General features: G+C 37.8%; 1 protein-coding gene across 1 annotated transcript; it reads right to left on the reverse strand.

Moving 5' to 3' along the window:
• Window positions 1-20,128: 20,128 nt before the first annotated feature.
• LOC101842530 (olfactory receptor 11L1-like) lies at window positions 20,129-21,091 on the reverse strand. Its single transcript, XM_005076887.2, has one exon. The coding sequence runs from the start codon at window positions 21,089-21,091 to the stop codon at window positions 20,129-20,131; it is 963 nt and encodes a 320-aa protein (XP_005076944.2).
• Window positions 21,092-22,500: the final 1,409 nt, after the last annotated feature.

Here is a 22,500-nt window from a genome sequence, read left to right on the forward strand (position 1 = left end):
GTGGTAGGGTTGCTGGGCAACACTGGAGACATATTGTCCTGGATGTTATTGATCATATTTTTATGCTGACATCCTGTCATCTAGGTTTTTGAAGATTGTAATTCTAGGTGCCAATATCTGCTTTTGTCTATGCTGGGTTGGTGTTTTGTTCCATTTCTGGTTCATAAAAATGTATGATAGCTATGTGTTGCCTGGTAGGTAGTTTTCCTGGAATCCTGCTAGGTGTGGCCACTCGGGACTCCAGGTAAAATGTGTTTCTAGATATTGACAGCTGTAACTTAGGAATGGGGAAGGGGAACTAAGGGTGTTCACAGGAGGTAGGAACATGGGATGTGGAACCAGAATCTGCTTAATTCCCTGAGAATTGGTCATAGAGTAAGGAGTAGTCATAGCAGATGGCCGTCTACAGAGCTGGGGATGAGCCTGGGGCATTTGGTAGGGAGGGGAGGACTGAGAGTGAAGATCTGAAGATTGCATCTACCTGATTTTCTTGGCCACTTGGGTTCTCTGGCAGGCTTGGCTGGTGGGTTCCCATGGAATACTGCTGGAGTTGGCTAGAATTGCAGGATGAATAGTGAGAAAGTTTAGAGGAGAAGATCTACATTCACTAGAGGTGGGGTCAGAGAGGAAGGCAAGAACAGCAGGTGGTCTGCTAAAGAGCTCCAAGGAGATTGGAGGGTCGAATTTTGGAGGAAGGAAGAGAGAGATGAAGATCTGCAGTTAGGCTAAATTGCTTCCCCGGCTGGAGTGTGACCTGAAGGTTCCCAGGGACTCTTTCCTCATTCTTAATACCTGCCAACCACAGACTATTCTTTATTATTTTAATTCTGTCATTTTAATAGTTATATAAATGGAAGCAAAAGACATTCTACTTTCATGATTGACTTATTTCACTATGGTGAAACGTATGGATATTTATCCGTCATTATATACATCTAGAGTTTTTTTAATCACTGGATTTTATTCCATATGATGCCTATTAAAGAACATCTGGTTGCTTCTATTCTTTGCTTTGTTATAAATAGACTTGTTTTATTGATGTTTAACTTTTTGCATGAGCATAACTTCTTTCTCGGAGTTAAATGCCCCCAAATACTGGACTAGTTATTTGGTAGTTGCATGTTTAGTTCTGTTTTGGAGGTTGTCCTGGAACTAGCTCTGTAGACCAGGCTGGCCTCGAAATCACAGAGATCCGCCTGCCTCTGCCTCCCGAGTGCTAGGATTAAAGGCGTGCGCCACCACCGCCCAGAGAGGTTAAAATTTTTTAAACTTTTATTTATCCCTACTGCATAAACTGGCTTTTTTGGATCCCATTCCTGATGGAGGGATAGTCTCTCAGCCTAGATACATGGCGGAGGTCTTCACGCCTGTCACAAATGATGTGACAGACTTTGATGATTCCCCCATGGGAGGCTTCATCCTCTCTGAGCAGTTAGTGGAGGTGGGATCATAAGATGGTGGGGGGAATGGAAGGACAGGAGAGGGAACTGGGTTTTGTATGTAAATGAGATTGTTTTTAATTTAAATAAAATTAATTAAACAATTTAAATTTAAGAGAAAAATTTCTTAAAAGTTGGTGATGGGCAGTTTATCAGTATTTAACTTATGTGTGTCATTTTCCTATCAATTCTTAGAGCAATTTTCTTAGCTGTTTATCCTGAATATTTCCCCTATTTTGTGATTATATGCATGATCTGTTCTGAGTTAATTTCAGGACACTGTGTGATATTTTGTTTAAGGTTCATTTTAATGGGTGCAGATGCCCACTTGCACCAATATAACTTGCTTTTATGGTTTTATTTCATCCATTTATTTACCTTTGGGGAGAGGAAAAGGGTTTATTTTGCCTTACACTTCCAGAAGAATATAGTGTATCATGTTGAGAATGACATGGCAACTAGCATGGAAGGCATAGTTTTAAGAGTACGTAGCTGGCTGTTCACACACAATGATGAATACTTTTGCTCAGCTCACTTTTTTCTTTTTACATAGTTCAGAATCTAAGCCCAGGGAAAGGTGCTACACACAGTGGATGAGTTTTCTGACTCCATAAAGATAATATCACCCCCAAGCATGCCTATAGGAGGTAGTTGTCTAGCCCAACTTGGTTGGATCTATAATCTCACCATTCAGTTAAAACCACTTTATCAAATACAGTACTCATGTGAGAAATGTTCAAATAAATTTAAAACCAAAGTTTAAAAGTAAATACAATAAAATTGACTCTAAGACATCTATTCTAACAAATAAGGTAGATAAGGAGCAAAACATCCGCAGTTAACTTGTAGTCTCCACATGCACATATATACATACAACAAAAATAAAATAAAAAAGAAATGAAAGAAGAAATGAGACTATTTGGGTGGAGGAAAGGGACCAAACCATGGGTAGTGGGTACAGAACAGTGAAATGGGTCAATACAAATAAAACACAGTAAATACATATACATAACTGTAATGATAAAAACCCTTTGTTTTATTAATATATGCAAATTAAAAGGAAATATGGTTCACCTGTGTGCATGTGACTGACTCTACATTCTCTATTTTGTTTTATCAGTGCTATAGAACAAGAAGATTAGATTTTAATCTATCACATACATACTTTGGAAAGTGAATTTCAAAAGTAAGTCTATTTATAAAAGCCGGAAATAGTTAAACAGAAATAAATTTGACAAAAACAGGCAAGGTAAATATATGTATTCTCATGAAAAATATTTAAGAAAAATGAGAAATAAATGAAATGAATACACTATGTAGTTTAGGAGGAAGAAGAAGAAATTGTTTTTCCAACTTTATTCATGGTTCCAAATTCATCTTACAACCACAGTCAAATAAAAGACCTTTTTATACAGAAACTGACAAACTGATCCTAAAAACAAAAAACTTACAGCATTCAAAAGACCAGGAGAAATCAAAACAATATTTAAAAAGAACATCACTGAAGGAAGTACTTCAGTTGATATAAAAATTCATATTAAGGTCAAGATTGTGATAGTTACTCAAGAAATGACAGATACATTATTGGAAATAGAAATTCAGAAATAAACATGAACTTAGACAAAGGTGCTAAAGCAATTTTACAAGGAAACGAAAATATTTTTATTTTGTTTTGTTTGCTTTTTGATCCTAGAAGTGTAAACACTTCTAGGATAATTGCATATCCACAAAGATAAATAAGAATCTTAACCTTTTTCTGACAGTAAATATGAAAATCCCACATACAAAAATAATAATTATCAAAACTTTTATCATAAGGTATACACACTTAATACAAGATTGGTCATAGACATAAATAAAAAGGTTAAACCATGCAGTTTAAAGGAAAACATTGGTGAGTATCTCTTGTAACCTGTAGATGAGAGGTTTGTGTACAAGACACAGAAAACAGTGGCAATATTAAATTGATAAGATAAATTCCATCAAAGGTTATATCTCTTGCTCTCTGGAGACATCACTCAAAAGGTCTTATTGTACGAGAAAATATTTGTAAAATTAATATTTGACAAGATTACTACTCAGAATATCAAAGGAACTCATACAACTGCAATAATAAAACTCTAAAACAATTTAAATGCATGAAGTTGCATAGCCAGCTCAGAAACCAGCTTTCTTGCTTCCTATAAAACTGAACATAGAATTGCCATATGACTATGCTTCCTCACTCTTACATACATACCTAAGTGAGTCGAAAACGTATATGCACAAAACAATTGTATAATATGGTTAAAATAGTCTTATTATTTCTCCAAAATGTAAGCAACCTAGAGATTGTCCAATAGGTAAATGATCCAGAGACTACGTGGAGTATTGTTTTTGCAATAATGGATGAGTCTTAATTCCATTTTACCTACGTGAAAGCAGGAAAATCACAAGGCATTGTATCATATCAATTTACATATCAGATATTCTGGAAAAGCTAAACAAACATATAGAAGACAGGTCTGTGGTTTCTAGGAGTTTGAGAAGGGAAAGAAATGATTACAAAGGGACTGTATATAGACATTTTCAGATGATAGAAATGTGTGTGGCACCATGCTATGAAAAAAAGAACAAATATTTCTCAAAACCCATAGTACCATACTTAACAGAGAGTGTCTTACTGTATAAACATAAAAATTCTAGGATAGCTACAGACATGGGATGGAATAAAGAGTATGGGAATATATCTAGCTTTTACAGATTTGATATAGCTTCATTTCATGAAGTGAAAAAGAAAGCAGCTGGCTTGATAATTGTGATTATTTGGTGTGTCCTAAGAAAAAACAGAACTGCACACAAGCACTATATCATACATAAATCTCTTTCTTACAAGGATACAGTTTAGCAATTCAGAAATGTCGTTACGTATTTTCTGGGGTTGAAAAATAGGAGTGGATTAAAAGTAGTAAGAGCAAGCTTTCTCTACCAGAGAAATAATTAACAAGTAAGACAGGAAAATATATTAGGTTTTTATTGCTGCCCTAATAAATTGCCATAAACTAAGTGCTTTAAAAATATCACAAATTTATTTTCATACTGCTATGTAGATAAAGTTTCCGTATAATCTTAAGGGGCAAAAATAGCTATGCCAGCATTGCTGTGTCCTTCCTAACTGTTAGAGAGGATAACCTACCTACTTTTCTTCCTTGCTTTTAGAAGCCACTTGTGTTCCTTGGCTTATGCTGTCCTTTCTCCAGGAAAGCCAGTAATGTCTTATCGCCTACCTTCTACTCTCTTTGTATACACTAGAAGTGGAACGCCATTGCTTTCTGGGACCAGGATATGAATAGATTTTGGAGGCTAGTTTTCTACCTATTACACAAAAAATGATACAATAGACCTTTTGTTCTGGATTTGCATTAGAGGTATCAATGTAAATCTTTTCCTTCTAATACACATACACATCAATTCAACATAAAATATGCTTTTTTATATATTGTTTTCCTGTCTTTATCTACCAAGAAGTTCTAGAAATATTAACACCTTGTCAGCAACCAATACACCCAGGTTCACAACTTGGTTTGTGTCTTAGTTACTGTTCTATTGCTGTGAAGATACACTGTGACAAAAGCAACTTATGCAAGAGAGTATTTAATTGGGTGCTTGTTTACAGCTCGAGAGGGTGAATCCATGATTATCATGGTGGTGAGTATAGTAGCAGACAGGAAGGAATGGTGCTAGAAAAGTAGCTAAGAGCTATATCTTGATCTTCAGAGAGAGACTGGGCCTGTCATGGGCTTCTGGAACCTCAAAACCCACCCCAATGACAAACACACAACAAGGACACACCTTCTAATCCTTCTCAAGCAGTTCTACTAACTAAAGACCAGGCATTGAATCATACGAGCCTTTGAGGAACATTCTCCTCAAGCCACCACAGTTTCTTTTTTTTTTTTTTTTTTTTTTTTTTTTAATCATTTTTTATTTTAATTTTAAATAGCTTGTTTCGCATGTCAATCCCAGTTCCCTCTCCCTCCCCTCCTCCCGCACTCCCCTTCCACCCTCCCTCCCACCCTATTGCCAAATCCCTCCACATAGGGGATGTCTAGAGTCTATCATTTCACTCTTGGTAGGGTCAAGGCACTCCCCTAAGAGTCCAGGCTGAGAGAGCATCTCTCTTTGTGCCATAGGCACATGAAGACAGATTGTATACCAGGGATAGACACTGATCCACAGCTCAGAGCCCCATAGGTTGCCCAGGCCTTCTCACTGACACTCACATTTGGGGGGACCAGATCAGTCCCATTCTGGCCTCCCCACTGTCGGTCTGGGGTCCAAGAGCACTCCCCTGTTCAGATCAGCCGTCTCTGCTGGTTTTGCCAGCCCATTCCTTGCCAATTTGCTCATCACTCCTCTCTCTCTGTCACTGGGTTCCTTGGGTTCAGTTCAGTGCTTAGTTGTGTGTTTGCCTCTGCTTCCATCAGTCCCAGGATGAAGGCTCCCGGATAGTTATAGACATCAAGTTCATTATCAGGAATGGGCATTCGAGGTGGTCCTTCCACTATTGCTTAGCTTGCCAATTGATGTTATACCTTTAGATCACTCGAGGTCACTCTGGTGCCTGATCTGTCTTCGATCCTATGATTCCCTCTTCCCCCTATTTTACCCCCACCCCCTCAACTTCCTGTTCCCCCATGACCCACTCCCTTCCTCTTTACCCCCTCTACTCTTCCCAGGTCCCACTACCCCCCCTCGCCCTGTTCCCCATCCATTCAGAGGATCTTGTCTCCATCCTCTTCTCTTGGGTACTATGCATATATGCATATCTTTTAGGTTCTTTCCTGTTTCCCAGACTCTCTATCTGTGGAAGTGCAGACTGGCACTATCCTGATCCATATTTAAAATCCATATATGAGTGAGTACATACCATGTTTGTCTTTTTGCGACTGGGTTACCTCACTCAGGATGGTTTCTTCCAGTGCTATCCATTTCCCTGCGAATTTCAAGATTCCATTGTTTTTTTCTGCTGAGTAATACTCCATTGTGTAAATGTACCACATTTTCTCTATCCACTCTTCAGTTGAGGGGCATCTAGGTTGCTTCCAGGTTCTGGCTATTACAAACAATGCTGCTATGAACATAGTGGAGCAGATGCCCTTGTTGTATGAACCTGCCTCATTTGGATAAATGCCTAAGAGTGGAATTGCTGGGTCTAGTGGTAGATTAATTCCCATTTTCCTGAGGAATCTCCATACTGATTTCCAAAGAGGCTGTATGAGTCGGCATTCCCACCAGCAATGGAGGAGTGATCCTCTCTCTCCACATCCTCTCCAGCATAAATTGTCTTCGGTGTTTTTGATTCTAGCCATTCTGACAGGAGTAAGATGGTATCTCAGAGTTGTTTTGATTTGCATTTCCCTGATGGCTAAGGATGTTGAGCACTTTCTTAAGTGTCTCTTGGCCATTTTAGCCTCCTCTACTGAGAATTCTCTATTTAGCTCTGTACCCCACCTTTCAAGTGGATCCTTTGGTGTTTTGGAGACTTGTTTCTTGAGTTCTTTGTAAATTTTGGAGATTAGCCCTCTGTCAGATGTAGGGTTAGTGAATATCTTTTCCCATTCTGTGGCCTGCCTTTTGGTCTTTTTGATTGTGTCCTTTGCCTTACAAAAGCTTTTTAGTTTCAGAAGGTCCCATTTGTTAATTGTTGATCTCAGTGCCTGTGCCACTGGTGTTATGTTTAGGAAGTGGTCTCCTGTACCAACTCGTTGTTTCTTAATATTACTTTTCATTAAAAACAGTTACGAGCCCTTAAACAATCGATGATCCTAAGGAAGAATCAGGAACTGTGGTAGTTTGAATGTAATGGGCCCCCATAATCTCATAGGGAGTGTCACTATTTGGAGGTGTGTCTTTGTTGGAGTGGGTATTGTGTTTTTGGAGTAAGTGTGTCACTGTGAGGATAGGCGTTGAGGTTTCCTATGCTTAGGATAACACCCAATGTGTCAGTTGATTTCCTTTTACCTGCAGGATATAGGATTCTCAGCTCCAGTATCACGTCTGCCTGTATGCTATCATGCTCACCATCATGATGATAATGGACTGAACCTCTGAAACTGTAAGCAAGCCACCCCTACTAAATGTTTTACTTTATAAGAGTTGTTATAGTCACACTGTCTCTTCACAGTAATAGAAACCCTAACTAAGACAGAAGTGATGAATAGTAATGCTGAAGTATAAGCCTTTTCTTCCCAACTTGCCTTTTGGTCATGGTGTTTCATCAAAGCAATAGAAACCCTAACAAAGACAGGGAACATACAAGGCAACCATGGGTAATGTTGTATTGATAGAAACTGCTTTAAAAGGAACCACAAATAAGAGGGCCACGTAAAAATGATGTAAGACCCAATCTGTGAGAGTCCATAATGGCTGGACAATGTAGAACACCTAACTATATCATTTTGGATGTGTTCCATTAGCCAAAGATACTGACATTCACACTTATACAGGTAATTTAATAAATAGAGAATGGAGAGTCTTTTTTATATAATAAATCCAATTAATAAAAGTAGAATAATTAGAATAAAAGTAAATCAAAAAGGCAAGATCTTTTTATGTAGGCAAATCTGCTCAATGCTGAAATCAGCAAATCAAACTTTAATGATAATGAGATATTTCTAGTTACCTCAAATATTAATTTGTGTTTGTTTTGTGATATGTTCGTATTTTTTGTTGCTCCTCCATATGCTACATCGGGTTTAGTTCTCTTTCCTTTGAATGTGAGATAGACTTAACAGCTTGCTTTTACTAGAAAGAGTATCAAGTCTAATCAAATGTGTATTGTGTAAGTACTGAGAATTTAAGCTACTAGGGAAGACTAATTTCATTGTGAAAAACCTAAAAGTTACCACCTTGGCCAAGTGGCTAAGGTTAACATCATCACTGATAGATCATGTGCCAAGTGCTCTTACTGTGATATGCTGAAGGGGCACTTTGCCTCATTCTCCTCCTTAACACATGGGCTCCAGTTTGATTCTGATAAAACATTAGATAATGCCAAACTGAGAAACCGTCTACCATATCCCCTTCAAGAACATCAATATGGTAAGTCAAAAGTAAAGACAGAAGAAATATCACAGATTGAATGATAGTAAGATACACAAACAAGGAAATGCAATGCAGCATCCTAGATTTGATATTGGTACAGAAAATTGTTAAGCATATGATGGAGTTCTATCAGTTAAAGTCAGCAGCATTATGCCAATATGCTAACTTTTGATAAATGTGCGTATCATAGTTGCACAATGTTCTAACATTATAGCAACATATACATAATATTTACAAACTAACATTATAGCATTCTTTCAACAGTTTCTTACACATACAATCATTTCAAAATATTTAAAAGGGCAAAAGGCTTTGACAGAGAGTATGAGGGTAAATATAGGAAAAGCTGGTGTGCATGAAAAAAATACTTGGCATCATTAGGCATCATAGAAAAGCAAATTAAAACTACAAGGTGTTATTAACAGACACCCACCTAGACAGCAAAAATTGTCAACATCAAATGTGGGCAAGGAAATGGAGCAATCAGAATTTTCCTACATTTGGGTGGTAGTGTAAAATGGTACTATGACTTTGGAAAATATCCCAGGAGTTTCTTCTAGATTTAAATTATTCTATGATAGAGCAATTAAACTCCTACATATTTAGTAAAAATAAATTTAAAAGCGTATGTCCACATAAAATCTGGCCACAAATTTTCATTGAAGTTTAAATCACAGCAGGAAAAACTGGAAGCATTCTAAGTGTCTATCAATATAGTAATAAGTTTTTATGCTCATAAAGCTGAATATCACAACAATTAGAAATCAAATCAGCTACTTTTGAATATGAAACATCATGGATAAATGGAAAACATTATTTTGGATGAAAGATTGTCATGTAAAGTGCTTACTAATATCCAGAAATACACACACACACACACACACACACACACACACACACACACATCTATATATATTTGTGGGAAAGCATAGAAAAAGATATGGCAAGGATTGGCAGAGTTGGCAAATGGTAGAATACTGGGTTGCTAGTAATTTTCTGCATTCTGAAATGTTTAATATCTATTTGCATGCCTGTCAAAATTTAATGAATATGAACTTAAGGCTTTTTCATTTAGTTTTATGCAAGTCTTTTGATCAAAAGAAAATCTGTTACCAGTTATTCAATCATAATTACTGACAGGGAGGCAGAGGGGTTGGGAAGCCAAGAATGCAGGGTGATGATGTGGATGAGTGACCAAATGAGTTGGAGTATAAAGAAGCAGTAAGGAGGTCTATTGTATCATAAGTCAAAAAAAAATAGAAGTACAAAAGAGGCATCAAAGACAGTTATCCTGTATGATTAGATGACACTGGTCCTATAAGCAGTTCCCAGTCCCAATCAACATCATTCCCAGTCCCAGGTCTGAAATACTGTCACAGGCATTGGTCGGGCCTCCAAAACAGCCTTGACAATCCTCTTAGATGTTTACTAGACTTAGAGAATAACCTCAGCGTTCAGAAAGCACCATTCACCTCAATTTTCAGATATAGAGCAAGCAGGCTAGAACTGGCCTGAAAATTTCCCCCCTGCTGGCTAGCATTCAAACCCCTGGAGGTTGCTAAGGGAGAAAAACTATCACTTGTCTTACCCAGCTGTGAACACTAGGAACTAGAAGGTCAACCTACTAGGAAAAGTATGTCTACCTCTGCAATAGTGGATTTACTGCTATGGGAGTCAACTGCCCTCTGACTGGATTTGAAGCCAGTATCCTGGGTAAGAAGGGGTAGGGGGAAATCCATACCTGGCACTGTGTGCCAAGTTAACAGCACACGTCTGGAAAGGAAGTAGACCCAGTTGGGGAATTCACTACTGATGTTTACCCAAACTGACACAGCATCAAACTACTCTAAAAATATTTATGATTATTTCCATAGACAAAATCCTCTTACAGTGAATACAGAGTCTCATGGCTGCCCAAGATGTTGAGAATAAATGACACATTTGCACTCAGCCATAAGCAAGACACACCATTACCTCTAAGGCTCAGGGAACACTGTTAAAGAGGGGGTAGAACGTATGCAAGAGCTAGAATACAGGAAGAGAGGCTGCAAAATGCCATCCACTGGAGCCAGTATCACCACTGCAATCAACTCCTCACAACTGTGGCTACCTGCACTGAGCCCACAAAAGACTGGCTCTATCAAAAACTGGGCATGCGAAACTATTGTACTCATTGGAATTTATGCTTTACCACTGAACTACCTGAAACGGATAGAACACAAGATGGAGGGAATGACTGATTTTAGTTGTATGCCTAGTCCTGAACCTACCAGTCTCTAATGGATAGCTCCAGACCCATGGTCACACAAACGGCTCTGGTTAAACTCAGTGAATCACAATACAAAATGAATTGGCATGAACTGAACATGAGAGAGAAATTTGTGGGAAGGAGGGCATGGATGGGAATGGTAGGGAAGCCAGGAATGAGAGTGGTCAATATGTGTTGTGTACATGTATGAACTTACTTAATAATAATTTTAATTCATTGAAATCCTGAAGGATTAAGGAGGATCCATTGACATGTGCAATTCACTATGAAATATATCAACAAATATGATAGACTGACAGATGGCAAGAAGGATGTCTGAATGGATATGTATTTTATTTAATAAGACAAACTAAAATAGTAATGATTAAATTGGAGATTTGAAAAATGCTAATGACTTATTTAATGTTGTTTTTTATCTTTTGAGTCAAATTCTGAATATGTATCCCATGCTTGCCTTGAACTCTCTGTGTAACTTAGTCTGGCCTTGGACTTGTGGTACTCTTGCCACAGCATCTTGTGTGCCATCGTTTGGGTTCTGTATTGACAAGGAGTTGTTTGAAATATTTCCAACTTTTTCAGTGAGAATTAAAAGATACAGCCAAAAAAACTTGGAAATAGCATACCTGCAAAATGATTTAAATTTAATAATGTCCGTGAAACATCAAAGAAACAATAATATTACATACCATCTTTTTTGTTTTGTTTTGTTTTTTGTTTTTATGAGACAGGGTTTCTCTGTATTGTTTTGGAGGCTATCGGTCCAGCCCGGCCTCGAACTCACAGAGATCTGCCTGCCTCTGCCTCCCGAGTGCTGGGATTAAAGGCGTGCACCACCACCGCCCGGCTACATACCATCTTTTTAACATGCACATCTTGGGTAGTTAAGCATCAAAATAACGTTAAACAAAATTGTTTAAAACACATATTTTGGGTGACATAGAATTAGTGGCTCAGTGATAAGAAAGGAAGGAATTAGAAGGTCCCAGAAACATAAGTGATAGTCATTGACACATCATGAGAAAACATTTGGCTGTTACCAAGACACTTCTATAGATAGTTGACCTGTAATGAAACAGACACAACTCCATGACACAACATGTGCAGAATCAACAAGATATTTTATAGTATACTGTCTATGTACCGCTTTTCAGGATAGTGAAGTTAGTCACAAGATATTTATTGTTAAGAGGGAGTATTAGATCTCATGGGAATAAAAACTACACATATAGAACTAAGAATGAAAGATGAATCTAGGCAATAACTAAAGCTTGTGGTTACTGAAATTCTAAACTGATGGCAGGTATTCAAGAGGGTGAAGAACTAGAAGAGCATGCAAAGGAAGAAAGATTGTCCTTGGTTACTGTCACTGTCAGGATCATGTGTCATAGTCCCAAGAATATTGCCACAAGAAACAACACAAAGACAGAGTACTGGACATAATAGAGGGCCCCACATCCTAGAACATCAAGCTGATGATATTGGTCAAATGAGCCTTTTCATTTCTGAACATGAATTAGGGGAACAATTCTCAAAAATGGAGATATTGTCCACAGGAGATGTTTAAAAAGGTATGGACATATTTTGGTTATCACCATGTTGGTTAATAATACTGACATTCAGAACATGGGGACTAAAATACACAAAACAATACTATGTAATGCTTATCTGTCCTATATACCACAAAACTTTAGAATCTTTCAGTGAGCTTTCATAATATAGATGAGAAATACATGTTGATAATTACTTGAGTCTTGCCTTACTGTAACGGCAGCTTGCATACTACTGCTTTTCTGTTTCTTTAACTTTTATGTTTTTCTTTCTTATGTGTAATGATTCCCAGACCTTTTATAGAAACCTATTTATTTTAAGTTTGTGTAAACATGTATTTCATTATGCTGTCTGATGTAGTCATGTCCTTGCATTCTCTATTGAAATATGTATCCTTTTATTGTAAATTACTTTCCTTTCATTTCTCATTTATATTTCTGTTAGGTCACTGTATTGATTTTATTTAAATTATGTATGTAGGTAGGGCATATCATCCATGAACTTCATTTGAGGATAGTGAAGTATTGATGAGTCACAAAATATTTGCTATTAAGAGGCAATATTAAGTCTCATAGAAAGGAAAACTACTGATAGAGACCTAAGAGTAAAAGACACCACCTAGAGAACAAGTAAGGCTTGAAGACATTGAAATTGTGACTCATCATTCCTGTAGTAGTATAACCAGTCTTCTGTGTAAGTGAGCGAAAGCACCTGTAAATTTCTGCCTGGGAAAAATCATTACTACTGTGTGTTCCAGACTCTTCTCATCTACATAAGCATTTGTCTTCACAGCAATCTTGTTAAGATAAGCTTTATCATATCTCCACTTTTTTATGAGGTCATTGGGCACCAGAAAGAGGAAGCCAGTCTGTCATAGTTCTCTTAGTCAGGGGCAGACCTTGAAAAGGAAGATCAATTTGATTAACAGCAAAGTTACATGCCTGTTTTGTCCTGCTTTCCACTTTCTCAGGATCTTCAAAATAATGTCGAAGAAGAAAAGTGATAGACATTCTCTCAACTCTACAAGGGAATCACTATGAGAGGATCTGTGATAGAGGGTCTTTGAGTACTTATTGAGTACCTCAATTCAGGCCCTGAAACACTTTTTAAACCCAGAAAACCCTCTTTCATTAAATGAATTTTGAATACAATTGTATATGGAAGATGTGTAGTAAGTACAAGGTTAACAGAGAAAGAAGAGAAAAAGGGAGCACTTGAAAAAATAGAAGGATCTTTCTCTGTGTGTCTCTCTCTGTCTCTGTCTCTGTCTCTGTCTCTCTCTCTCATGTGTGTGTGTAATCTCATTGTGTCCTTTGTATATCAAGAAGAAACCTCAATAACGATTTACAGAATGCCCACTATGTGTATGCAAAAAAAATTCTATTAAGAAAATGAAGGCAAGTAAACAGCCTCTGGGAAGGTAGGGAATAATGAAAAGGCCCCCTTACTACTTGCAGGTCTGAGACCTTCAGGAAAGAAGAACTGAGACTTGACAGAAAAGTAGAAGCCAAACTGGCAAATTGTTAGCCAGATGTACTGCCTAAGGCCTGGGATGAAGTCATCCTTAACTCACTGAGCTAGCGTCACAAGAAGAGGTAAGTTGAGAGGCCAAGGAGACAAAAAATGGTTTGGGACATGCTGTGGGCGTGAATACATCCAAAGAATCAACAGGAAATGAATAAAAGATTGTGGAGCTGCCTACAGGGCTGCAGTGAAGCTAGGCTGCTGGGATTTATGCATTTGTTGATTAGCCACTTTGTGCGCTACCCATAGTAAATATTCAACCCAAGGCCGCCTCTGCCTCTGTACCTTTCCCACTCCCGGCCCCCCAACCAATGTTCTGTCTCATTTATTCCTAAGTTGTGAGCAATCTGAGCAACAAATTATACAGACAGTGCATACACACATAGAGTTTGCTGCTTTTCTAAAAATTTACAACAAAATTAATCTGACACATATTTAATGATATGCATAATTGTTATTGTGCTGGGTGGCAATTAGGCATAAATTGTAAACAGTTCACATAAATGCCTGTAATTAGAATTACTTCCAAACAGTTAAACCAAATTCTTGGTTTCTTTCCTGAGTTTGTCAGCCTTAGTGGTGTGTTCCTCATCTGCATCCACGTCAGCAGTGCAGTGAATGAGTTGGCATTAATCACTACCTTCACCCAGCACTTGTTTCATAGAGCACAAAACCCTGGGGGTCTCTTTGTCTAATATCTACTTCTAACTGCCACTCAAAAAGACCCTCTTCTGTAGCCCTAATGCTGTCTTTTGCCAGCCTCTGGAGATACTCCCATCCTTTCAGGGGGCTCAGAGGGAGGGTCCTTGATAGTGGTAGTAACAGAGGAGTAAATTGACTTTGAATCTCAATATTTAGAATTTCATGGGCAGGTGTGCCAGGAAATAAAGGGAAAAATGACTGAATTCATTATGCACATTTCCTCCTCCTATCCTTGATTCCATTAAATGACTAAATCACTTTCACAGATGTCTCCAAGGGGATAGAATACCACTAAAATGACAATTCTACTCCAACCCAAACTTCAGTCTCCCACCCTCAATTTGGTAAAGACAAGGATTGAAATGCCTATGAATTCCAAGTCTGGGTTGCTTTGACTTTGTCATTAAAGATAAATGAAATGGTCTACAAAAGCCCAAGGAAGCCAATATACCTATGGGAATACCTGTCAGAAGAGGAACTGTATAGTCTCATAGCTAGACCTGTGCCTCATAATCTGCAGCCAATGAAACCTTGGCATTTACCTTCTCTGAACTTCAATATTCTCATCTGCAAAATGATAATAAAAAGCAGTATCTGGTTTGCAGGATCAATGGTGAGGATTTCATGGAATCATGTATATAAAATATTACCACAATGCCTGGAACAGACCAAAATTTCATTTACCGTTAGATGCATTTCTGTTATTGTGGGTATTGTTGCTTTTAACTGTAGCCTTGGCTTCCTCATTACTGTGCCTGTTCCTCCATGTGTTTACTTCTGTAGGAAGTAGAACTGCAGGAAATGAATGTATGAAATGCTACTGGTGAAATCTGGATGGCAAAGCCACAGATGACCTTAAATCAAACAGAACAGCACAGATGGCTCAGACCCTCATCTATATTCCATATTTGTTAGAGGAGGTTGGTGCCGACCTGGAACACACTGAATCCTGGCATTTAGAGGAGACCAAAGCCAGAACAGATGAAAATGATCATTAGAAACATCCATTTTGTCTATGACCATGCCACCCTGAATGTACCTGATATTGTCTTACTTAGCTCAGTAGCTAAGCAGAGTCAGGCATAACTAGTACTTAGTATTTGAAAAGGAGAATTTTCACTTAATCACCAAAAATGCATTCGCTGAACTCACTGTAAGACCCTGAGGGTACAAATAGTACAGGCAAGATATTTTAGAATGTGAAGGAGAATGTAAGTTAATATATGCACAAGGGAACCAACACAGAGTATCTTCCATACAGTGGAAGCAGCTAGGATAAAAGATGTACTCCTCTCTGTGTGAGAGGTTCCCTGAAGCTTTGCTTCAGAGAAGCAAGGTTTGTATTAAGTGCATGTAATAGTAAATCATATATTTGAAAAAATCTGGTGACAATCAAGAGACCCTTTCTCCATTTGAGCTTAAATTTCAGACCTTACTTTGTGCCTCTGAAATGCTGTGAATTTCATGGCTACTCTTCAGGTTACCATTCCTCCATAAAAATCAACCCTACCAAACTGTGCATTAGAACCAACAAATGGTTTATGTTCATGGATTTTGTGGGTCAGAAATCTGGGCATGCAAAGCTATGGTGGCACTAGCCTTGAATCCCAGCACCCAGGAAGCAGAGGCAGGAGGATCTCTGTGAGTCTGAGGTCAGCTTGGTCTACAGAGATAGTTGTAGGACAGCCAGGGCTGTTACACAGAGAAACCCTGTCTTGAAAACCCAAAAAGAAAGAAAGAGACAGAGAGAGAGGGGGAGGGAAGGAAAGAAGGAAGGAAGGAAGGAAGGAAGGAAGGAAGAAAGAAAGAAAGAAGCCTGCACATATCACAGTGGGAATGGCTTATGTCTACCCCGTGTCTGGGACTTCATTTAGGAAAACTTTATAACTAGGCAGGTCTTGACAACAAATAAGGAGCCATCTAGAGATGCCTGCACTCACATATTTGACTGTTCATGCTGGTATCTGTCAAGTAATGCCCTGGTCATGTCTGGTCGTGCTGGTATCAAGTAATGCCCTGGTCATATTCAATTAGTGAAAAGCATTCCATCCATTCCATCTCACTTTCCAATAGAAAGAATATCAAAGGATTTATGTATGTGAGATGGACCTTATAGATCTTATACGTAAATCTCCCAAGAGACCATTAATAAACATGGGCATTGAGAGGGCAAGAAAGAGTAATGGGAAAAAAGAATCTCCTAATAGCCTCTCCATGTGGCCTTCATTCTGGGGACCTTGGGGTATTCAGACTTCTTATAAGGTATTTTAGTGCTCTGAAAGAAGGTTTGCAGCCAAGAAGGACAAATATATATCACTTTCTATGGCCTGAATGTGGAAGTCACTCCCTCTGTTCTCAAAGCTACTACTGTAGTAAGAATAACAGTTGTTGGTGCCTATGCCATGCTTTATTGTTCCTAGTCATAGTCACATTGGATTCAAACGGGAAAACATTAATCCAACTGTTGATGCTAAGACAGTTAATGAGTTTAGGAGCATGTTTTAGATTCTCCTAAGTTGCCCATTACCACATCAGAACTGTTGAGTATCTATTCATTTACTAAGTAGGTACTGAATATTACGAAACCATTTTTGTAATATATTTTGAGAACTTATTTTGGGACAGGTACAGGAGTTCCAAGAGATAAACATGAAAAATAAAAATATACAAATCATTTTATAATGGTCAATTTGCTAGGTGATTATTTTAATGAAGAAATATATCCTAAGTGGTGGGATGTGATGGTATGTGTGGGGAAGTCGATCTAGATGTGGTAGTCAGGAAAAATCCAGCTGGTGGTAAATTTAAGGAAGGAGTTTGAGGGGAGCAGAAGGGGAAAATAGCTGTATCCAGGTCTGGGAAAGAGTATTCCAAGCAGAAGGAATACTGTATGCAAATATTCTAAGGCATAGAAGAGTTTGTAGATTCAAGAGCTAGAAGTAAGTTCCCAGTGTGAACAGAGCACACAGAGAAAAATAATGGTACAAGATAAGGTCAGACTGGAAGAGGCCAAACATGTAACTATTGAATAGGTTCCTTGCCCCTTCACCTCTCTTCTCTAATTAAGGACCGGCTTTATTTACTTGAACATTACTTGCTGTCAGAAGGGTGATTAATTCTTTCCATGGGAAAAATATGCATTAATAAAGAGAGGCGAAAACGTGTTTCAGTAGAACTAGTAAAGTGGAGCAGTGTGATGACATTTGAGCAGCCATTAGGAGCTGATTCTGGGTATCAGGGGCCAAAGTCTTTCCATAAATTAATATGGGAAACATGTTGGTTCACAGCATGTTGGGTTTTGTGCCACCAATGATAGTAAACTAAGATTTCAGCAAAACAGACACATCAGGAACTGTCTCCCAATTTTTCCTAGCATATGCACTTGAACTACTTCACAGTAATTCAAATAATTTCCTGATACACACTACTTTACTATATCAAGAGAGGGACCAATCACATCCACAAATGGTACTGACAATTATTGTAAAAATAATCATTAACATGTGTCAGATACCTGTCATGATCTATCATCTGTTTTTGTGCTTTGGGAAACCTTGGGAGGTAAGGTGCTAATAGTATTTCCATTTTCCATATGAGAGATTTGAAGATCAGAGAAGTTATTACTTATTTGCCAAAAACTGGTGTAAGTGGTATATCAACTTTTTTTGGTTTTTCTAGACAGGGTTTCTCTGTATTGTTTTGGAGGCTGTCCTGGAACTTGCTCTGTAGACCAGGCTGGCCTCGAACTCACAGAGATCGGCCTACCTCTGCCTCCCGAGTGCTGGGATTAAAGGTGTGTGCCACCAATGCCTGGTGGTATACCAACTTTTTAAAGCATTATTGAATACTATGCTTCTTCTAGATAGCAATAAACAATTAGATGCCCGAAAACGTGCTATATGCAGTGCTTCTAAAACTGCAGTTATCTAACATTGTTGTCCAGATGCCTGGCTTCATAGTGCCCAAAGTGTGGCCTGTGCAACTGTATTTCCCCTTGTTCAAGACATTGCCTTCATATCCTAATTAAGATTTTTTTCCAATAATTTCCAGCAAGAGTTGAGCCTCTAAATTTACAGAGAGTACCATTTTGAACTTCAGGAGAGAATAGCATGTAATCTGCTTCCCTAAGTACTTTGAATAAAACTACTTGCCTTTAATATATCTCTTTATCTGATCTCAATAGAGCCTTAGTTCAGGTATTAAAACAGAAGAAATCCAATTAGCTGTAATTGTTGCCTTCCCTTTGGCAGATAGGAACTTCTCTGTCTTGGAAATGTTGGCTTAATCTTTCCATGTGGACATACTCTTCTCCCATTTTCTTCACCACACTTCCCTTTGCCAAGCATATCATGCAAGAATGGAATTATCAGGAATTGATCACCTCAATAGAAAACAGTCCTGTTCTTAGGAAGTGACAACACTTATTCTTCCTTGTTTTGGCTTAGTTGAGCAAATGTTAACTGGATGCAGGCTGAATATGATGCTCTGTAAGTGACTCAGTTAACAGAATGAAAAAGTCACAAGAGAGGTTCACAAAACACAGTTTTTGTGTCCAGAGTTTGCACTTACACTAAATGTTTATGATAACATTGCTATTTAACATTTGATCAGTTAGGCACTGTAGCTAAAGTCCAAATAGATAAGTGACAAGGACCTTGTCTAATAGACTCAGTAACTTACCTTCCAAAGAGAAGTTTTCTTGTGTCCAAATAGGTTTCCATGGTAGTCTCTAAAATTGGATTTTTCAACATATTTCCCTTTAATTTACACTGACTTATTAACCAGGGATACCTTCTCAAATGGTGATTAATTTAACCAAGACATCACAGATATCACCAAATTCATATGGCCTTTTAAAATACATTTACAAGTAAGTATAAATATTTTAAATTTATCTTTTTTGTTTTTTCAGGGGAGGGGGAGATTTCTCTATGTAGTCTTGGATGTCCTGGAGTTCAGTCTCTAGACCAAGCTGATGTGGAACTCAGAGAGATCTATCTGCCTCTGCCTCCCAAGTCCTGTAATTAAAGGTACTTACCATAACAACCAGCATTAATTTATCTTTTTTTTGCACATAAGATGGCACACTCTATACATTACATATGATATATTGTGGAGAGCTCTTTATATAATCACATAGAGATGACTTGTTCTCCACTATTGCTTGTTTATTTATGGACATATTATAGTCATATGTATACATGACTTTAAATCACTCACATTGCTTTAAATCCTTTTGTGTGAAATAAATAACTTAAAATAATTTTAATTCTTGGATATTTTTATCTCTTTCACTTTCATTGACACTTTGGAGAGGAAGACTGATTTCAATTCCTTTCCATTGTTTTTTTTCTTTCTTTTCTCATCTAAGTCATGATTTGCTAAGAAAAATTAACTATAGTTTTGTCTTCCATTTTCCAAGGAAATGCTTCAGGGCTTTTGGTTTGCCTCAGTTAATATAAACAGTGAATTTGGTACTAGGCAACCAATGGGGTCAAATTCAAATTCTTGCTTCAAGATATACATGGATACCATTGACATCTCTAATTGGTTGGAATTTTCAGTATGCATCATAAGCCAGTCCAATTCTCCAACCTTTTATGACCAGGTATGTATGGCATTGTAACAATTTTCTCAGAGCTACCTTCACATCTTTGTTTCTCAGGGTGTAAATGATAGGATTGATAGCAGGAGTAAATACCGTGTACAGAAGGGAGAGCAACTTTAATACACCTTCATATCTAGGTGTTGATGGGAAGCCATAAACAATACCCAAAGTCCCATAATAAAGACCGACCACTGTCAGGTGGGATGAACAGGTGGAGAAAGCCCTCTGCTTCCCTGTGGTAGAAGGAATCCTTAGAATGATGCAAATGATGTGAACATAAGAAGCCAATGTCAGTAGGAAAGGAGCAAGTGCCAATAAAGAGGTGCATGTAAAAGAAGTCACTTCAGCTACTTGAGTATTACTGCAGGCCAGTTTCATGATGGGCTTCAAATCACAAAAGAAGTGGTCAATCTCATTGGCAGAACAAAACGTTAAACGAAAAAGGGAAATCATGAGCAGGATAGGTGCCTGAAATCCAGCCAACCAAGAGACCACTGCTAGTTGGAAGCAACCCCAGAAGTCCATGATACTGGAGTAGTGGAGTGGGTTACAAATGGCTATGTATCTATCATAAGACATTACAGCAAGGAAGAAGCACTCTGTTGCCACCAGGGAAGCAAAAAAATAAAACTGACAAGCACAGGCAAAGAAGGAGATAGGCACATGGGCTGATAACAATGTTCTCAGCATTATGGGCTCAATGGTTGTGGTGCAGCCAATCTCTAGAAAGGAGAAGTGACCAAGAAATAAATACATGGGTGTGTGAAGAGAGAAATCAGCTGATATCACAGCAGGGATTATAAAGTTAGCCATGAAAGTCATCACATAAATGGTCAGAAATATCCCAAAAAGAAGAAATTGAAGGCCATGGAGATCCCCAAAACCCAAAAGGGCAATTTCTGAAATTTGAGTCATATTTTCTTCTTCACTGATAGTCATGATTTGAATCTAAATGAATATAAATTTGAAAAAGAAAAATTGATCAAATTCTATTTTGGGAAAATCAAAGTCTGAGAGGTTTATCCATATCAAGCCTAATTGGCTTCTTCAGGTTTCTGAAACCTAATGTGCTTGAGCATGGTCTCGCAGGAGCCATTAGAAAGTTAATACATGGCTTAAATTGCCCCGTGGTATTTAGAATCTGACTATAACCCATAGACATGCACACTTCCAAACATTTATTTGAGAAGTAGGACCCAATGTTCAATCCTTGGAGATCTTTGTTTTTTTTCTTCCTTCCTTCCTTCTTTTTTAATAACTCCTGTGGATGGTGCTGTCTTAGTCATCAATAAACCTAGTCACTTGCAAGTAAAATGAAAGTTTTTTTTATAATTTCTGTTTTATAAGTTCCATATCAATTGATGTATTGTGTTTCACCATGACAAAGGGCATCAAGTCATTAAAATGTATTTTCATAACAAGTCATCAAAATCAGTAGATGAGGAATATTTAAGCAAGAGTTAGCTACTGACAATAAGGAAGCAGTATAGAAAATAGAAAGAGATGTACCCAGATGTATATCACAAGTCTGCCACATTTACTACCTATGTCCCTTGGGACAAATTACACTCCTTCTTTGACAATCATTTTCCAATCTACAGAATAGTATATTAATTTTATATATTATGTTTTACATAGCTACTTGTCCATTTCAGGCACCTGCTCATTCAACAAATATGTCTCTACTATCAGCCAAATTTGCTTAGAATATAATACTGAAGAAGTCTAGCGAATGAGAAATACTCTGGGTTTTCTGGAATTAATATCCTGGTGGCATGTAAAGATATTAAAGAAGGGAAGTGACCACTAAAATTTTTTGAGCTATTTGCTATGAGTATAACAAACAAATACACAGAATAGGAAATATTCTATATATGTGTGTGTGAGAGAAGGATATTTTGCCTGCTGTGGTCAAGAAAAGACAAAAACCATGAGGTCTAGAACATGGAAAGAAATTAAGATAGCATGGCAAGTATTGGAAATAAGGAGAACATTCTAAACAATGGACTAGGCCTTCAGTCAGGAGAGAGCTGTTTTTAGAAATCTAAACTAAAGAAACGAGAGAGAAAAGAAGAGGGAGGAGGCAGAGGGGGGAGATGAGGAGGAGAAGGAGAGGGGGAAGTATAGCAGATCATTTAGTAGGCTTTCCTAAAAAAAAAGAGGATTTTTAAGTGCTGTATGACTCCATGGGAGAGTTTTAAGTAGTGAAGATTTATCTCCTGTGTAACTTCAAACAGTTGATGCTATGCAACAAATAAATTAGAAACAGTGCTTCATAGAGTAAATGAATAAAAATACTTTTCAGTGGACTGTGTAAGATCCAA

Source organism: Mesocricetus auratus, unplaced genomic scaffold, assembly GCF_017639785.1.
Source record: "Mesocricetus auratus isolate SY011 unplaced genomic scaffold, BCM_Maur_2.0 Super-Scaffold_100003, whole genome shotgun sequence".
NCBI lineage: Eukaryota > Metazoa > Chordata > Mammalia > Rodentia > Cricetidae > Mesocricetus > Mesocricetus auratus.